General features: G+C 43.2%; 1 protein-coding gene across 1 annotated transcript in view; it reads right to left on the reverse strand.

The window, feature by feature from the left end:
* SLC5A9 (solute carrier family 5 member 9) overlaps positions 1–18,844 on the reverse strand; it is a 33,611-nt gene extending 14,767 nt beyond the window's left edge. Inside the window, exons 1-6 of the mRNA XM_077928751.1 lie at positions 18,759–18,844; positions 10,972–11,176; positions 10,654–10,725; positions 5,066–5,170; positions 1,169–1,333; positions 431–536 (exon numbers count right to left, since the gene is read on the reverse strand). Coding sequence (XP_077784877.1) covers positions 431–536; positions 1,169–1,333; positions 5,066–5,170; positions 10,654–10,725; positions 10,972–11,100 — 577 coding nt within the window. The 5' untranslated portion in view covers positions 11,101–11,176; positions 18,759–18,844. The remainder of the gene's footprint in view (positions 1–430; positions 537–1,168; positions 1,334–5,065; positions 5,171–10,653; positions 10,726–10,971; positions 11,177–18,758) is intronic.
* Between the last annotated feature and the right edge of the window lie 500 nt (positions 18,845–19,344).

Raw genomic sequence — 19,344 nt, forward strand, 5'->3', positions numbered from 1 at the left:
TTAAAAAAGAAGAAGAAAAGAATGGTCTGCAGGGTAGGAGAGAAACACCCTCTGCCCTCCTCGTAAATTCCTGCTGCAGATACTAGCTCCTCGCAGCTGCTTTAACTTCAAGCACACACTTCAGGGAAGACAGTCACACAGCTGAGCACCTCAAGTAGCTTGATCCTCAAATCCAGCAAAGTTGCTTTGAAAGCACGAGTCTGAACGCAGCACATTGGAGATATCTGAAGTTTACAACATTCCCCACCCACCAACTTGACTACAGGTGCTATACTTTTAAGTCCATTGTAGGTAGCTTGGTTGGTATCAGTTGAAATCCCCACCTACTGGATGCCCCCTCACTGGTATCCATGAACCATGACCTGAAACTGTCCACACTATCTGGCTATATCTGGCTTTTCGTAGTGGCATTATTATACAGCATAGTTACCAGCTATAGTGTAGACGGCTGTCACAACCAACAAGATCACTGTAGAAAGGTAAAGGTTCCAACCAAGGGAGACTTGGATGAAAAGTGCACCAGAGAAAATATCTGTCTGGAACAAATACAAGAAAAAGGACCTTGATACCAGTAGCATCGGATTATGACATCTCTAAGAAATATTCTACCTGGAAAATCACATTAAAATTACTCTTGAAAATAATCAAACCAGGCATCAGAAATGCCAGAATCTCAACTGATGCATGTGTTGACAAAAGCTAGCTGAATTCATACCTGGTATCTCTGGACACCTGTCAAGGCTCCATCCCCCCAACTGGGCCTATGGCTGACACTTGCTTTGCCCCACCTGTTAAACGAAATCCTGGCCTGGCAGTCCAAGCTGTATCAGGCAGCTAGGTCTCATTGCATTTAAATTTCTCATAAGACCCTGGATTAATGAGGGTTTTGGGGAGAACATTGCAATGGCAGGTAGATCCAACCATTGATTACTATCACACAAGCCCACCAGGGCCCATTGATGGAAGAGGGAGACCACCACAGGCCTCCTTCAACATGGAGTGGTAGCCCTGAAAGCTTGTATATAATGTTTAGTGAAGGGACTGATCCAGTATTTAGGACTAGTTCAGTGAGGATAGTGGAATGACTTGTCCACACTAATGACCCATTACCTCCCTGTGAAAGTGCTGTGCTCTACAAGCTACAACTCTATTTCCCCGAGATACATACTGATATCTTGGTGAATATATACAGGATGAGGGACAGTACAGATAGGTAGATTTGAATCCTCTGCCCTCCAAATCTTTTCCTCAGGTATTCAGGCATGGTGACCACTCCCGAAGAGATGTAAACTGGCACAAAGATCCAGCCGAGGACCAGCAATGCCCAGGTGGCCTAACAAAGAAGAAGAACACATGCAATGGATGCCCAGACTTTGTGCTACACAGTCAATTCTATGCAAACAATAGTTTATATAAAAATTGGAAAGGCAAATTGCCAGTATTTCTAATGAACAAGAATGGCAGATACAACATGTGCTACAAAACTGGAATGCCTTGCTTGGTTCTCAACTACGTGAAGGAAGGGATGAAAAGATGCTTGAAGTCCATTGGATTAATGTAAGAATGGAGAAGGAATCTGCCCTACTCAGATTCCAGTGTGAACTCACCTGATCAATCTGGCCAGATCTTGACCCAGATTAGAAGAATGATCCACTTCAGAATCAGCAGGTTGGCAGATTCTATTAGTGGTCTAGTCCCATCTCCCCCTTTAAGCGTTGGAGGCAATTGTGGGTTTTTTTCCTGTACAATTCCCCCTGGGAGCAATGGAACGGCATTAAGCATTGTCATTACAAGGGAGACTTGCTCTGTCTTCACTCAAGGCATGTGACAGCAAAAAGACCCATATGCTAGCTGCTCAGGCCATGGAAGGCTAGCAACACACTTTCAGAAACTGAGGGAAGTGAATGCAATGCTCAGACTACTTCATAAGATGCTTCTAAACACATATTCCTAATGTGTGCTTGCAGGTGGAATTTAAAAATACACCTGGAAATGAAACAGAATATACTTAGTCCTGTCACTTTTGAGAACTGGGATGGACTGGGCTTCCGTGAGTCCACCCATCCCTTAGACAGATTGGAGTAAAGATGAGAATGGATACAATCTTTGATCAGTACTTTTCAAAAGACAAGGGTGAATCACAAAAGCCATGGGTGTGGGTTGCCAGAAATAGATCCTGGGCAAAAGGAGATTTCAGGGTTTGGAATGTGATCACTCCCAAATGAAATGGGTTGACAACACTGCTGTAGTGTTGAAAAGGTTGTGACTGCTGGAAGGCATCACTGTATTGTGTTCAAGTTCACAAATTACGATGTGATTCTGTGAATTGCTGTGCTGAGGCAGGAGAACCAGCCATAGGATAGAGCACTATGACCCCACTCCATCTGGTAGTATTATTATTATTATTTATTATTATATACTGCCATTCATCCCAAGATCTCAGGGCAGATCACAAGAGAAAAATACAAGAGAAAAGCACAACAAATGGTGTTTTTGGCAGCATTGGGAGCAGACACAAACCATGCAACAGCCATTGTGTCTCCTCTATCGGCAGCTCTCTCCTGCCCTTGAAAAGATACAGTTGTGCCAGAAAAGGAGAATTCCATCCTTCTTTGTCAGGGCATATGAATGGGGTATTGACCTTCTGTGAATACTTTTGACCGGCATATGTCATGAAGGCCAGCACAAATATATAACTGTGAAAACAGAACCAGTATGGTGTTGTGGTTAGATTCCACTAGGATCCAGAAGACCAGGGTTCAAATCCTCACCCAGCCATAAAGCTCACTGGGTGGCCTTGGGCCAGTCACTGTCTGCCAGCCTGAACTACCTCACAAGATTGTTTGTGAGGACGAAATGAGGAGGTGGGGTAAAGGTTGGGATATAAATGTAAGAGAAAAGAAAGCCAGGAGTAGGGCAAGAGATAGAAGTTTCTGGCAGATGGGCAAAATAAATGAACTCCATGCTACTTGCCAGGCATAGGATAAGGTCAGCCTTTGCCATCTTGGTGCCCTCCAGATGGTTTGGACCACACTGTAGTCTAAAACATCTGGTGGGGTGTTTTAAAACATTTTAAAGTGAAGGCTGGATTCAGACTTAACACAGGGGTGAGGAAACTATGATCCTCCAGATGTTGTTAGACCAGGCATAGGCAAATGCAGCCCTCCAGATGTTTTGGGACTACAATTCCCATCATCCCTGACCCCTGGTCCTGTTAGCTAGGGATCATGGGAGTTGTAGGCCAAAAACATCTGGAGGGCCGAGTTTGCCTATGCCTGTTTTAGACTCTGACATCTGGAACTCCATGGGTCCCCCACCTCTGATGAAACGTTGTACATCAGGGCTCACACTGCTGTGGTTAAAGCCAAGCAATGGGATCAGGCTGCTTGAAGGTGAACACTGCTGATAGCTCAGAAGAATGCTGCCTTATTTTGGAGCCCTCTCTTTCATCCCACATCCTTGTTGTTCTAGCCAGAGTGAACTTTGTTGCAACAGGAGGTATATTACTGGGTGACCTTTTGCACCAAGAGGAGTCATTCATCTTAGAGACAGCCAACCTGCCGGTTTTGTTGGCAGCAGAGAAGCTCACACATCCCTCAGGACAGCTGCAGACCTGCGCTGTGAGTGAAGCATTGTCACTGCATGCAGCACCAGCTCCTCCAGTAGCGGCATAGCCATGATCTTCAAACAATGCTAGCACAGAGGTAGCCTCTTTCAGTTCACTTCTGCCTTCTCCTGCTTTTTGCACACCCTCTTGAAATATATAGAAGTGGGAACCACATTACCTCTCAACTACCATAAATACTATATTATCATCATCATGATAATAACATGAATTTGATGAAAGTTAAAAGGCACTTGTCATTTAAAACATTTTTTCCCACAAGATAATCCTCTTATTTTAGAAACTCTATAGGAGTTTATTGCAGGAATGTATTAATACAACTGACGTTTGCTGCAAGTGACTATTATGAATCAACATTTGCTCGAAGACAGTTTCACATTTAGGAGTAGAATACTGCCATTAGTAGTGTTCATGTTAGCATCCTTTTCAATTTTGAAACAAATTTGCCCCAATGCTCTCTAAAATCCATATCGGTGAACTAGAGAATAACTTATCCACTAAACATTTGTTTTTAATCCTTGGCACCAACCCTTTACTTGACATTCCTCATTTGGCAACTCTGGGAGAGAGTACATATAGCTAGAACAATTCCTACCATCAAGAAATAACCAAGGGTACATGGTAAAAACTAGGGGCTCATTCTCCCATCTGGCTAGGGCAGATAGATAGTAAACTATAATGCCAAACCACAAAAAGTTAATTTAGTCACATTCTGACTTTTGTCATATATACATATCCAGCTAAGGTTGCCAGATTCAGACCAAGAAACTTGTTTTAAGAGTTCCAAGATCACAAGTGACACCAGCCACTGAAACAATGGCACTACACACCTTGATGGCACTGCAGGCTAAAGAAGATGGGGCAGTGGTCAAATAGCCTCTTTCAATACCATGATGCTATATACAATCTTTATGACTCAGTGCTCTTAAAGCTATAGGCACTGTTTCAAGACCTCGAACAGGCAATCCTACATCTAATTCATTCATTCTTGCCAGATAGAATCATCTCCCCTTTCTCCATGCCCCCATGTGCTGTTCTGGGGGTTCTCTTGATCCTCTTGGGGGATTTGGGGAGGTAACTGGGTCATGTGGGTCTTGCTGCCCTGGCTTTGGCTAGCACAAATGAATCCAGCCCAATGTTTCAAAAAATAAAAAATAAAAAATAAATCTGAAGCTACAGAGGTTTCCAAGTTTCAGACTTGTTTGTTCTAGGAAAATGTGCTCTAGCATTAATTTTTTCCTGCTTATTTACATTGGAATGTGCCACACGAGCCTACTAACGTTTCTGCTGAAATCAGTTATGCATTTCCAATTGTCTTGTTGGAGATACAATAAAACTCAGGCATTGGGGAGTACCAAATAACCTCTTCACTTGACTAAGCTGATGCCCACACCCACATCCCTTGTCAAGAGCAAGTTGAATCCTTCAAGGACATCTTACGTTCCACTCAAAGCCCCCAACGGCCAAGCCTCCTGCAGCTCCTGTGCCCGCCAGGCCGATAAATAAGCCACTCCCCACATTGCTTGACATCAGAGATGCTCCAATCTGAAACACAAAATGCTGCCGTTAGTTGATAGAAAAAGGTCAGCTGTATGTTCTATCTGTGGTGAGAAAGCATAGAGTTCACACCTCAAAATCTAATTTCCCTGTTTAAAAACAAAGACTGCATGATTCATCCTAAGATCATCAGTGATGGAGAGTCCTACTTTACTGCTCTGAGTGTTTGGCTGCCAATACTTGGACTACTCAAATGCCATAATCTTTTAATCTGCATAATTAAGCATAAATTGGAAGAGCTGTCTGCATGTTTTTCTCTGTTTATTTCTCTGCTATATATTTTGGAAAGTTGTCTGTTTGCTACACATCTGGGCACCTCCTATGATATCGTAACCAAATTTAACACGATGGTTCCTGAGTACAAGGAGTGGATTTTTGTTTATGTTTGGATACAATTGGACACCATTTTAAATCAAGATGGTGGACTGACCCTTTCAAAACCGTGCTGATTTTTTGGCTTCCTAATTTTTGAGCAATGTCAGGTATTAGGCTGCTAGCTTGTATCTATATATGCCTCATTTCTCCCCAAGGTGAATTTCTATCTTGGTTTGTCTCCACTTCCTTATTCCGCCTTGTTCCAAGGAGCAAAATGTCTTAGGATGGCTCCAAATCCCACTAGTGGTTGTATGTGTGCACTTTTAGAAGGCACACATAGCTACTAAAGGCCAGGCACACCCCAAACTAGTCTCAACGTGGGAGTGATAATGTCAGATCAATCAGCTGGCCTGGTCACTTGAAAACTGATCAGGCCATTCCAATATCTTCTGGGTGGCCAGTCATGGAGGATGTCACACAAAACCTCATTCAACTGTACTGCTTCCTACACTTCAGGTTAAAGGTAAAGGTAAAGGTACCCCTGCCCGTACGGGCCAGTCGTGTCCGACTCTGGGGTTGTGCGCCCATCTCACTTAAGAGGCCGGGGGCCAGCGCTGTCCGGAGACACTTCCGGGTCACGTGGCCAGCGTGACGAAGCTGCTCTGGCAAGCCAGCACCAGTGCAGCACACGGAAACGCCATTTACCTTCCCACTAGAAAGCGGTACCTATTTATCTACTTGCACTTAGGGGTGCTTTCGAACTGCTAGGTGGGCAGGAGCTGGGACCGAGCAATGGGAGCTCACCCCGCCGCGGGGATTCGAAGCGCCGACCATACGATTGGCAAGTCCTAGGCGCTGAGGTTTTACCCACAGCGCCGCCCGCGTCCCTAACTTCAGGTTAATCATTACTAATTGGCCAAACCAGCTGAACATGAAGCTCCAAACCAGCCAAACTTTTAAGTCTGCTACATGTAGAAATATAAATACACAGATATGGATAATGTGCATAAATAGTGGTACTGCCAAGAGGAACAAGGTTGCACAGTATATAATGATGTTTTAAGAATGTTGTAACTGTGTTGAAAACAAAAATGGTGGTGCAAATTTTGAGTCTGAAGGTGTCAATCTACGCTTTTCAGATGGTTAATGGCTGAGCAGCGTGATCAGCCATGCCACCAATGGTGATCATGCATTTTAGCCACTTAACATCTGCAAAAGACAAATGCTTTTCAAAGTAAATACTTAAATAAACACATTTAAATATTTATCATGCAATAATCAATTTTTCATTGTAATATATTCATTGTAATGAAGGAGACCTTCAAGGATTCACCAAAGTTACATGAATTGATGTTTTCTGCAACGTAAAGACAACTTGATTCAAGTCAAGCGTCACAGCCAACCCGGAGCATCTCAAACCAGGGACTCTGGAGCAGGGGCAGGGTGGAACTGGATCATGTCTTACATGAAAGAATGCAGGACATCTCTGCGGGCAAATATTTATACTGCATGCTGGAAGCTTCAGCTTGGCCTGCCATGAAGGAAAATATTGCCTTGACAAGCAATGGGGCACCCAGCCCAGCAGTGTGTGTTCAAAGTAGGTGGCTCTGTTTGGTTAAAAATATACAGAGTGTAAACTGTGAAAGGTTAGAGACTGTGAAATACCTTGGGTTTATTTTAACAGTGCTGTTACTGAGGAGAAGATATGAAAATGTAGACGTAAGTTATGAGGCACACCTCAGGTTGTATCCAGTACATACTGGCTGTGTACTGTTATTTCCTGATGTGATTGCAAGAAATATTTTTTCTTATTTTCTTTTTTTTAAAAAAAAAGGAAAGCGCTTGTGTGACTAGAGATAACTTATGGCTTTTGACCCCATAGGTTTATATCACAGAAATGTACGTGCTTCATCCATTCCAGATGTCTCTGGACAATATTCCTGAATGCATGCTCCTTATGTATATGTGAAAATAAGAAGACCCAACAACCTAACAAAATACTAGGGGAAAGGATTCCAGACTAGTCTGCTCCGTTTTTCTAATTTTCTACCTGTTACTGGACCAATGTGACATTACTCCCTTGTTGCTGTTTGCTTTCAATACTTACACTTTTATTTTTTGTAATCCAGCATTTTCAACATTACTGGGTTCCCACCCCCCATAAAAGGTATTGCCTCACTTGCTCTGTGGTTTTCCTTTTCCAAGTAGCAGGTCTTTCTGCCTCTTGCACTGCTGAGCCCTAAGCAAAGATTAATGGAATCTGACCTGCTCCTCACCTTTGGGATAGTTAAAATATTAATACGAGATAAGACTGAAAACCTTTCCTGAAGCAAACACTTGCAAACATCTCATCTGGGAAGCCTCTGATTGAAAGACTAACGGCTACAATACGCATTCATATCTTGGGTAAACAGAAAGGCTCCCAAGAAATGTAAACACTTTCCTTAAGACACATGTCCTTATTGTAGTAGACAGTATAAAAGAGGCGACGTAAAGCCATGTAATACAATGCCACAGTGGCCTTAAGTAACCAGAGTTTATCATTTTCCTAGCAGCACTTGGGTCTAAACCCATAATGCGCTCCCTATATCCTGGAACACAGAGGCAGTAAAAGGATGTTGTGCGGCGATTCATCCTCTACCAACATTTCCTCCAGGTTTGGGGGAGAAAAAGTCACACTAATCAGCCTGAGGCGGAGTTAAGAGTTTAGGGAAACATTACTTCCTATCCCAAGCAAAGGCCTGTTACGATTTAGGTAATGGTCCTCTCAGCCCCAAAGTGAAACCCTGGAAAGGGAATTGCTTCATAACTGAGGCCTCATGGGCACAATACATGTCACTTTAGAGAGTCATGGCTTTCCCCAAATAACCCTGGGAACTGTAGTTTGTTAAGGGTGCTGAGTTGTTAAGTGGTCCCTATTCCTCCACCTCCAGAGAGCTACAATTCCCAAAGTAGTTTAACAACCAATCCCTCTTCTCTGGGAACTCTGTATGCTGCCTTTCCACATTATTGAACCCAAACTCTGGTAACCCACAGTGTAGGTGATCTGCAAAAAGTTGAAGATAGTGTATAATGTGAGATTTCCTGCAACATGAGCAGGATTATTAGATCAGGTCTTCATTTAGAAAGGACACTTAGGAGGCATCCCAAATTAAAGGCTCCATGTTGCTAGATATTTTAATCATTGTTTTATTATATGTTGTATCTTGCTGTTGCTGTTAGCTGCCCTGGGCTTCCATGGGATACTAAAACAAGAGATAAATGAAGAATGCTAAACAGCCACCTTACTCAGGGTGATGGGAATCCAAGCCTCTGCTTGGATTCAGTTCCCAGGAAGTTTTGTTCTCCCTGAAAAAACTAAGTCCAGCAGGAACGATGATGGGGACACTTGACTTCTTGGCAGCCCCTTAAATTTCCTGCAATGAAACTGTAGAGGCTACAGGTAAGCCAATGCTTACATGTCACCTGGGAGAAAGTGAATCACAAAGCGCATTAGAACAATAACCAGGTGCGAGTGCGTGTCTCCAGGGGAGAAAACGTAGCCTATGGAATTTACAATTAATGTTGGCGTTCAAAACTGCATTCAGCTTGCAGTTAAACACTTGCAAGATCTACAGCCTTGTGTTCTTTTGTGACAGGGCAAAAAGGATATTTACTCCTCTGACACTTATTTCTCTGGGTCTTTAAATTATTGTTATATTACCTTTCTGCTCCAAAGAAAATGTGTCCTTCAAAAGGTTTATGCCTTTCCAGTGAATCATTTTGGAGATTTATATCTGGGTGGTTTAGTGTGGAGAGTTGCAGTCCTAACACAGTTGCTCAATAAATGAAGAAGTTACTAGACAGTGCAAAAGAGACTCCTGCCGTTGTTTCATGAGAGGAATGGGAACTGCTCTTGAACTTGAGTTAATTTTCATTTTTATTTGAAAAAGGCCTTGTTTTTGTTTTTATCTTTAGGGTTGTTGGATGTGCTGGATTTTTAAAAAAGAAATTGGCTCTCTTATTTGCAACAACAATGCCACTTTGCAAAAGCCTGATGTTACCTGATATATATTAAATTCCAGAATTGATACGCTTCATATGCTTCCAGCAATATGGCTGCTTGTTTATTGCTGTTTCTAAAGGTTTTGCACCAGGGATGGGGAACCCGAGGCCTTCACATGTTAATAGACTCCAGCTCCCATCTTTTCTGACCATTGCCTATGCTGGCTGGGACTGATGGGAACTGAACTGCCATAGGTTCCTTATCCCTGCTTTACATCACTGGTGGTTCATTTGGGTGCATGAGCATTTAACAGTGCAATCCGGTGCATGAATTGAGTTTCAGTGTGTCCACTAGGACTTCCCTTGAAACAGTGTTTTGGCTTCAATTGCCATATTCACATCCATATTCACTCACAAACACACACTCCTGGAAAACTATGTATTTTAAAAACTGCCCTAAAGTTTTAAATCTTCAATATGTATTTCCTTCAGTGCTTGCAGTACTAATTGCTTTGCAACCGTGCAACAAGGCTATGATTTGTGATGCTGAGAGTGCAGCAGTTGGCACAACCTTCCTAGCTACATATTTGTTACAGCAGGAAAGATATGCCACATTCTTCCTTTCTTATCACCCCCACCCTCACCACTTTCCTCCTACAACTAGTGCAGCGTTCTTTCATTCGTTTTTCACCACAGCAAGGATCATCCCAGTTTCATCTTCCCTCTTTCTCAGCCTTCAACTATCCCTTGACATCTGTATATATGTCAATTGCTTAAACCACACTAAGGAGAGCTGCTTTTTAAACAGAGATAGCCTGCACGGTGCCCTCAATATGCTGATGGATTCCAGCAGTACTTTTCTTCTAGGGGAAAAAGGTGCCAGAACTGCGTACCCTTGAATACCCCCTGAAAAAAAACACTGGATTCCAGCTCCCATCAGCTCAGACAACATGCCCAATGGTGATTTGATGATGGGAGTTTTACTCCAGCAACATCTGGAAGGCTGGCCACCTCTGATCAAGAGTCATGCAACCAACTCAGCACCCCCAGATGTTCTTGGACTCAGCGCCCATCAGATCCCACCATTACACTGCCTGGGACTAATGGGAGCTGCAGTCATCTGCAACATCTGGCAAAGGCTGTTCTCAAGGTGTGGGTTATTACATACTTACCGGCCACCATGTCATGGATCTTCCAGCCAAGAAATAGCCTCCGACTGTTCCCCGACTGGCTCGAAGAGAAGACTGAAATGAAGAGGGAGGAAATAATGGCTTTGCAGCTCTGAAATGCACAGCTGAACACAGATTTATGCCCACCCAGGACCTTAGATGGGAAAAAAGGGAGGAAACCTGGCTCTGTTCTATGCAGCCAAAAGGAAAAGAGATGTTAAATAGGAGCATCACTACAGTGCTATGTTGTTCAGTGAAGAGGCCTTTCTTAAAAACAAGAGACATCTAGCACCACTAGTCATTGCAAAACGGCTGACTTACCCATATTCCAACAGCAAGGACAAAGGCGAAATAAAGGACAACAACAATGATGTCTGGCACTTCAAAGGTAAGTTTCTTCTCTTCAGGCCTGGCAGTGGGTGGCTCAGTAGTGGCTGGTGTTTGGCTCATGACTGCCCAAAAAGGTGTCGCCTGTTGCCTCTTTATCTCACAATGGACTTCGGCACACGTTTCTCCTCATTACTCCCTTTTAATAATAATTAACTGGGTTGAGAAAGTGAGAATGCTGATGAAGAAGCAGGCAGGTCCATCAAAACAGACAATTCACACGTTGCAGCTTTGATACACTGTATGGATCTGTGCTGTTCAGCTGTAATGTTTGAACCAGCTAAACAACTTTTTCGTCACAGCTATTTCTCACATATATGCATTGTGTGCTGGAATTTTTAGAGAGAGTTGTGGCCAATTCAAAAATTTCAGCTGTAGCAGGTGCCTAATGTGAGTCCATAAACCAAGCCTGCATAACCTGGCTTGATATGTCATTAGTTGTGTGGATGAGACCAAGTTTCTAACCCCATTTCAGTTCAGGCTCCTGATAAATGTATGACCTTTGTTGATAGAGAGGACCCCCCTTTGTTGATCAACAGGGGGCGTGCAACCCTGTTGATTCTTCTTGACCTCTCAGTGGCAGAACATCGTGTGATTTTTGCTTGGCCCAATGGGCTTCTGAATGGCTTCCCGTAAGCCATCTTGAAGTGATTTACAGTATAAACAGGTCACCTGGTAGCAATCTCTAGCTTAACATTTTGAAGAGAAGAACATATTAGAAACAAAGGCAGAATTTCTACACTCCCCTCCTGGCTGATCCCTCCAGTTAAGGCACAAACAGATTAGGAGAAGAAAAGTCTTGTAGTAGAGATTTGCTATACCCAGAAGTGGATCATTTGTTGGGGCTTCCGGGCAAGTTTGTTGCTGCTGCTTCCTGGGAGTTGGGTTGGAAAGGACCCTGAGAGTCACCTAGTCCAATTTCTTGCTATGCAGGAATCTCCACTAAAGCATCCATGACAGATGACCAACCTCTGCTTAAAAACCTCCAACAAAGGAGGCAAGGAGATCAGAGCAGTGAAGACATTTTGGTGGCAGCACCAGATTGTCTCTGCTGGTATGCCTACACACCCTGACCTCTCAGCCATCTTTCCTCTCTCCTGGTGGGTGGCAGAGGCTGGGAAGCTCTGCAGTTCTGCCTCACAGGGTGAGCCACTTCTGGCTGTAGCTCTTGGGCTCAGGGCTGCTGCTCTAGAGTTAGATACCAGCTCAGTACTAACATCTTTTAAATAGGTAAGTAGAATAGGATAAAGCAGGATCAACATTGGGCAATGAAATAACCCAAGTTATTTGAAGGTGGTGGTTGTGGGGACTGGTTCCAGATCTGGTTATCTCTAATATTGCCCAAAGCAGTGGTCTCCATTAGACAAGCTGTCTCTCTTCCATGACACTCTGACATTGGATGCATCTTCTTAGAAACAGCAAGCTTTCTCCAGGCCCCTTCCTTGGCATTTAAATACTGACAGCTGCAGCATCTCGTTTGCTGACGTGGCTGTACCACAGCTCGTGAGTCAGGGCAGGAGGAGGAATGTAGTTTAGCTCTGTGTGTCAGAGGGCTGAATTGCGCCAGAATTACTTTATTGATAATTGTTATGGAAACAGCTGTTATGCGGGCTTGACTGGTACACAGAACTATGGAAGATAGTGAAACCAAAACGAGGCTTGCCACATATAATGCTAACCCTGTCCCCAAAGTCTGGTTGTCAGAGCTTCCTCTTTGGCATAGATACTCCCATTTTCAGACGGGGAGCCATTTTATGCCGCAATTTAGATGGCTTCCTTGGTTCTTACAGACACAGGGTGAGTCGTTTCTCCTTCAAGTGGGGTGGAGGCGATGACAACCCTCCCAGCTAGCTAGCTAGCCAGCCTACCGTCACGCACAGAAACAGAACTTAGAGATGTTATGCTTACTGAACTCAGTGGGATTTAATTTTCAGTAAATGGTCACAGGCGCTAGCTATAACACTGTTTCACCAATCCTAATAAAATAGTTTTTCAAATGGCAATTTAGGAACCGTAAAGACAATGGTATCTATGCATTCATGGGTAGCACAGCACCATCTTGTGGGTAAAGTGGTAAAAAAATAAAATCTGCTCTAACATTCAGTCTGGATTATTTTTCTTCATTGGGGCCATCTACGTTTCCCCTCTGCTTTCATGTTCTCTGTGAGCAGAGTATATGCACTCTACACCTTGAAGTAGGTTGGCGAGGATTGTTTGCACGTCACACTTGTAAAGGACTTCCAGTTAACCTTTCACAATAGCAACACATTTCTTCATTAAACAAACACTGGTAGCGTCACAAAAAAATGAATAAGGACAATTGTGGAAGAGGAGAAAGTGTACCAGCTGAGCAAGGTAGAATAGGAGAAAGCTCGTCCTGTTAATGGAGTGTTTCTGCAGCCTAGCACCGGTTAAAAAGAAAAAAGCATCTAAGGGGATGCTTCCTACCTTTATAATAAATAAATTCTCACTGGCAGTCCTACTCACAGTCACAGGATTCTCTCCTTGTGGAGGTCTTAATATGTAGTCAGATAATAGCAACAGAGATGCTGGCAGGTGGGCAATCTGAGGATCTCATATAGCCTTGACATGACCTCCTGGGCACCTTCTCATGTTGCTCAGTCTTCCATTCTCTCATAGTTCCCTCCTCCTTTCCTTTTTGCTTCCTCCTTATTTTCAGAAAGTGTTTCCTCATCTTTCTATGCATTTTCAGGACAACTGAAAGGGGCAATACTGTCTGAGTTGGCGGGCGGGGATAAATTTTTCTCCTGCTGTCTGAGAATAAATTGGTAGACTTCTGCCATTTGTGTGTATAACACACTAAAATCAGAAAGGAAGTACTTTCCCTAGATTTCTAGATTAGGAGCTGTATTGGTCTGCTGTACTAAGTGTTCTGCATTCCTATTACAGGGCTTACTTCTGAGCAGACCTGCATGGGATTAGGAATTCCGATCTGGCATAGACATGGTGACATCTGAATCAGGAATGCCATTTTTTTGAAATTAGTTAGTCCAGCATCTTTTTGTCTCTGCCAGCTTTGGTTCAATCCACCACTGGCAAGCAAACATCCAACAGATTTTCCCCAAAACATTGCAGCAGAAATAAGGTTCTGAATAGATTTTGATAGAATAAAACCAAAGGGCTCCATCCCAAGAACAGGAAAAGGAAGCAAAGATCAGCAATTTAGACACAAATTTCCCACATTGTTACTAAATCACACAAGTCAGCTTCTAGGTTACTTATTAAGATTGCATAGGTGAGCTTGCAGGAATGGAAGCCACCATCAAATAATGAAGCAGCATTTTCTTGAACAAGGAGCCCAAACCATGTTTTTTTTTGCTGAACAACCTATTTAAACATTAACTTAATGTCGTGAAAGAGCCACCATCTCATTTCTTTAAGCAGCTGAAAGAGAGGTTTTAGGGAAATAGTTTCCTGATGCCTTTCCAGAAATATTATTTGAACCACTGTGTGACTTATAGGCAACCTTTGCTTTTTCACTACAATGATTTCTGCAAGAACCATTAGCAAACTGTAAAATCTTGTCTACGTGATGCACCTTGAGTATTTGAAATACTATTGTGTTAACTAGTAACTCCAGCATCCCACAGGTCTTTCAAGAAGCACGTCTACAAACATCTGTCTACAGGTAAGATTTAGGACGCTCAGGTCAGGAGATCACAATCCTTGAAGATCACACAATGTGAATATATGGCAAAAGGATACAGATCTATATCCATACTGCTTTAGCAAGGGGGGGGGGGAATCAGGGAAAATCAAAGGATACATAGCTGCAGACCAGACCCAATGGAGTCTGTATCCTAATCTGAAAACAAACAAACAATGACTGCATACCTACCATACATTTAAAGCACCAACCCCCAAAATCCTGGAAACTGTAGCTTATCCCTCGCAGTGCTACAATTATCAGCATTCTCAAACTACCATTCCCAGGATTCTCGGGGGGGGGGGCATGTATGCTGTGCACAAAGCCAACAGCAGCAGCTGGTATCCTTAGGCATTGCTAATGTGAGGAAATGACATTAAAGTAGCCATGTGTTCTACTCTGCAGAACACGAACCAAAGAACCTTCTAATAGAGGATCAACACTGGTTCAAAGATAAAGATCCCTAAGAAATGAGAACAGGAGCCTTAAAGTAACCCATCTTCAGTTAGCAGCTGGATGGCACATACATCAGGTCACAGTCTTCCTCATTATGGTGGGATACATTGCATTTTTATTTAACTTATAGTATTACAGTGGTACCTTGGTTCTCAAACTTAATCCATTCCGGGAGTCCGTTCGGCTCCTGAAACTGTTCGAAAACCAAGGCAGGGCTTCCGATTGGCTGCAGGATCTTCTTGCACTCAAGCAGAAGCCGTGTTGGATATTTGGCTTCCAAAAAAAGTTCGCAAACCAGAACACTTACTTCCGGGTTTGCAGCATTTGGCAGCCAATTTGTTCAGCAACTAAGCCGTTCAGGAATCAAGGTTCCACTGTATTTATTTCCTTAAATTTACATATATGCATGTGCGTACATATATGGTGGTGGTGGGGATAAATGACGTCCCTACACATCACAGACTGAAAACCTCAGAACCCAGCTCAGTCTTTGCTCAGTGAATTAGACCTTTCTGCTCCCCTTTCCTCCAAATTGCATCAGAGGCTGATGGAAGGGGTGGCTTGCCCATCTCCATTCAAGACACAAAGGCTTCTGTTTCACTGAACTCTTGAATATCACTACATGTAAGTACAGTAGAAGCTGGGTACCATAAGAATGACAATTTCCTAGTGTTTCTAGTCTTCTGGCATGCATTGCACATTCAAGGGACTGCTTGCTTACAAAGGCTCCCAGAAGCATTTGGCGTTGGCTATCACACCCTCCTGGCCATGCCATCACTCTCAGTAAGTACTGGGAAGTGGGCCAGGTAAGTACCTATTCACAAGATGACAGCTACAGGATTTGTGAGCTGGTAAAGAACTCCCATCCATGTGTGGTGCATCTGGGAAAATTGGGTGCCATGGAAAATGCAATTCTACCAGCTCCACCTGGCTGTCTACCAGCTCCACCTGGTACGCAGGCTGAGACCCTACCTGCCTGCGGACTGTCTTGCCAGAGTGGTGCATGCTCTGGTTATCTCCCGCTTGGACTACTGCAATGAGTTCTACGTGGGGCTACCTTTGAAGGTGACCCGGAAACTGCAATTAATCCAGAATGCGGCCACTAGACTGGTGACTGGGAGCGGCCGCTGGGACCACATAACACCGGTCCTAAGAGATCTGCATTGGCTCCCAGTACGTTTCTGAACACAATTCAAAGTGTTGGTGCTGACCTTTAAAGCCCTAAACAGCCTCGGTCCTGTATACCTGAAAGAGCATCTCCACCCCCATCGTTCAGCCCAGACACTGAGATCCAGCGCCGAGGGCTTTCTGGCGGTTCCCTCATTGCGAGAAGTGAGGTTACTGGGAACCAGACAGAGTGCCTTCTCAGTAGTGGCGCCCGCCCTGTGGAACGCCATCCCTTCAGATGTGAAGGAAATAAGCAGCTATCTTCTCTTTAAAAGACATCTGAAGGCAGCCCTGTTTAGGGAAGTTTTTAATATTTAATGCTGTATTGTTTTTAACACTTGATTGGAAGCTGCCCAGAGTGGCTGGGGAAACTCAGCCAGATGGACGGGCTATAAATAATATACTACTACTACTACTACTACTACTACTACTACTACTACTACTATTATTATTATTATTATTATTAAACAGGTGCTCCACTTCAACCAGAAAGGAGATCTGGGGCATGTGGGACAAGATATTAATAACTCTCAGATATTTAATGGCAAGAAACAATGTATTGCCATTTTGGTGACATTCTTATTGTTCCATAATAATTGTAGCAATGTTGTCAACAGAGTTCAGACTGTGCTAGCAGTCTACAACAAGACCATGGGTAAAACCATTCATTTTTATTTCATTTTATTTCTTCATTCATTAAAACGTTTATATACCATCTACTACCTCAGCTTCAAGGTGGTAGTCAACGGCATGAGTATTAAACTGCATCAGTACTGAAAGCATTATATAGAATAAAACACAGCTCCAATAATAAATGCTGGAAATGTAATGAGACTGAAGGTACCTTTTATCACCTTTGGTGGACCTGCCCGAAGATTAAAGCCTTTTGGGAAATGATCTATAATGAAATTAAGAAGGTCCTTAAATGGACCTTTCCTAAAAAACCTGAGGCTTTTCTCCTGGGCATGGTTGGCCAACTGGTGTTAAGGAAGGATAGGGCATTTTTTATGTATGCCACCACAGCAGCAAGGATTCTTTTAGCAAAGTATTGGAAGACACAAGAACTACCCACGCTGGAAGAATGGCAGATGAAGGTGATTGACTATATGGGACTGGCGGAGATGACTGGCAGAATCCATGACCAAGGGAAAGAGACGGTGGAAGAAGACTGGAAGAAATTTAAAATATACCTTAAAAACTGTTGTAAAATTGATGAGTGTTAAAATGTCAAAGGATTGGGAAATAGAGAATTGCAGCTGTAATTGATAAGTTAGAGAAGAACTTAAAAGAAAATGAACTGAATAATTAGTTAATTGGGGGAGTTGCTGAAGAAATGTAAAAACAAGGATGCAGAAAAGGGGAGGCATGGGGAAGTCCGGGAAGTAAGGTTTATGAAAAGAAGGTTATGAAATTATACATGTTTAATGTTTGTTTGTTTATGTATTGTGTATTGTTTGTGTTTATTTTGTGTTTGGAAAATCAATAAAAAATTTTATAAAAATAAAATAAAACACAGCTAAGCAGAGCTAAAATAAGGTAAAATAAACTAACCTATTGAAATAAAGCAGCAACCAAGTTCTGGGAAAATAAATGCAATGGTTACACAAGAGCTTGGGTTGGTGGAAATGCGGTAGAATTTCCTTTTCTTTTCTGTACAAATTGTACATATGAATACAAGCTATCCAACTGCAGAACCCCTTGCACAAGAGGAGACACTGGAACAGGACAATCTGCAAGGAGGGGGAACCTGTGGCCCACCAGATGCCATTGGACTCCAGTTCCCAGCAGCCCCTGATGGCTTGGGCAATGATAAAAAATGGTGGGAGCTGTAGTCTACAAAACTCATGCAGGGCCGCAGGTTCCTTATTCCTGAGCGAGTGAAACAAGTTCATTGCCAATCTTTTTAAACTTAGCACTACATTGGATACAACCCAAAGAAATTGCAATGGGTTGGACTAGATGATCTTCGGGATCCCTTCCCACTCTACAAATCTCTGGTTTTCTATGCTGCAGGGCTTCCCAAGCCAGCATTCTTCTTTCCCTTATGTCCTGCTTGCCCTGCCCTTCCACAGCTCCTGAGTCACTCGCAACTCCTGTTGCAGATTGAAAGCAAAGTGCACCTCACGAACAACAACATAGTCATTTCGTGATTCATAAGTGCTCCTTTCAAAATAATAGCTGAGAAAGATGTATTTTTATCTTGCAAGATACTAATAGCAAAGCTATTAGGGGAGAAGAGCCATACATCCAGAGCTTTTATAATTGGAAAACATCAATACCACATAGTGGCTTTATAAAGTTTTGTTACAAATGTTCCATAGGATGGGTTGTATTGTTAGAATGCCTATTTCTTCCCAACTGATAAATTCAACCCTGCTATGGTATCTTTAGGATAATCCTGGCCCTTGAATGATGCCGAGTTCTACAATACCTTGAGCTTCTGTCTCCTTCTCTCTTGCCCTTTTCCTCCTTCTATTGCCTCACCTTACTTTTGGCTCATCTCAAAGTGGAGGCTGGCTGGCTGGCTGGCTTGGACACTCCTCGCTAGCACTCCTTGATGTGTGCTTGAGGCAGCCTACATTTCTCCTCCCTCCCTCTCATCCCTGTGTTTGATAACTTGAAGCCGGGGCTGAATGACATTTGCTTTGGCTTGGATTATTTACATACACTGTGGTAGTTTCATTCAAAACCACCTGACCAGAAAAACCGCTCACAGTTGATCAGACTCCACCCAAGACCAGTTGCAGATTATCACAGATTACCTAGCTCAGTGTCTATCAGATGAGCACCTGCATCGACTTCCTGAATGTGTGTTTGTCCCATGACAGCTTAAAAAGGTGAATAGGCATTTTTCTCAAGGAGCGGTTTTGCCACTGCCTCCTTCAAGCAGGCAGGGACGAAACCCTCTCTAGCAGCGGATTTAGGGCAGTGTGGGTGCTTCCCCCACGCAGGGCACTGAGCTGAAAGGGGCACAAAAATGAGAACATCCATAATTGAGAAGATCCATTTGGGGGTGC

Source organism: Podarcis muralis, chromosome 5 (genome assembly GCF_964188315.1).
Source record: "Podarcis muralis chromosome 5, rPodMur119.hap1.1, whole genome shotgun sequence".
Classification (NCBI taxonomy): Eukaryota; Metazoa; Chordata; class Lepidosauria; order Squamata; family Lacertidae; genus Podarcis; species Podarcis muralis.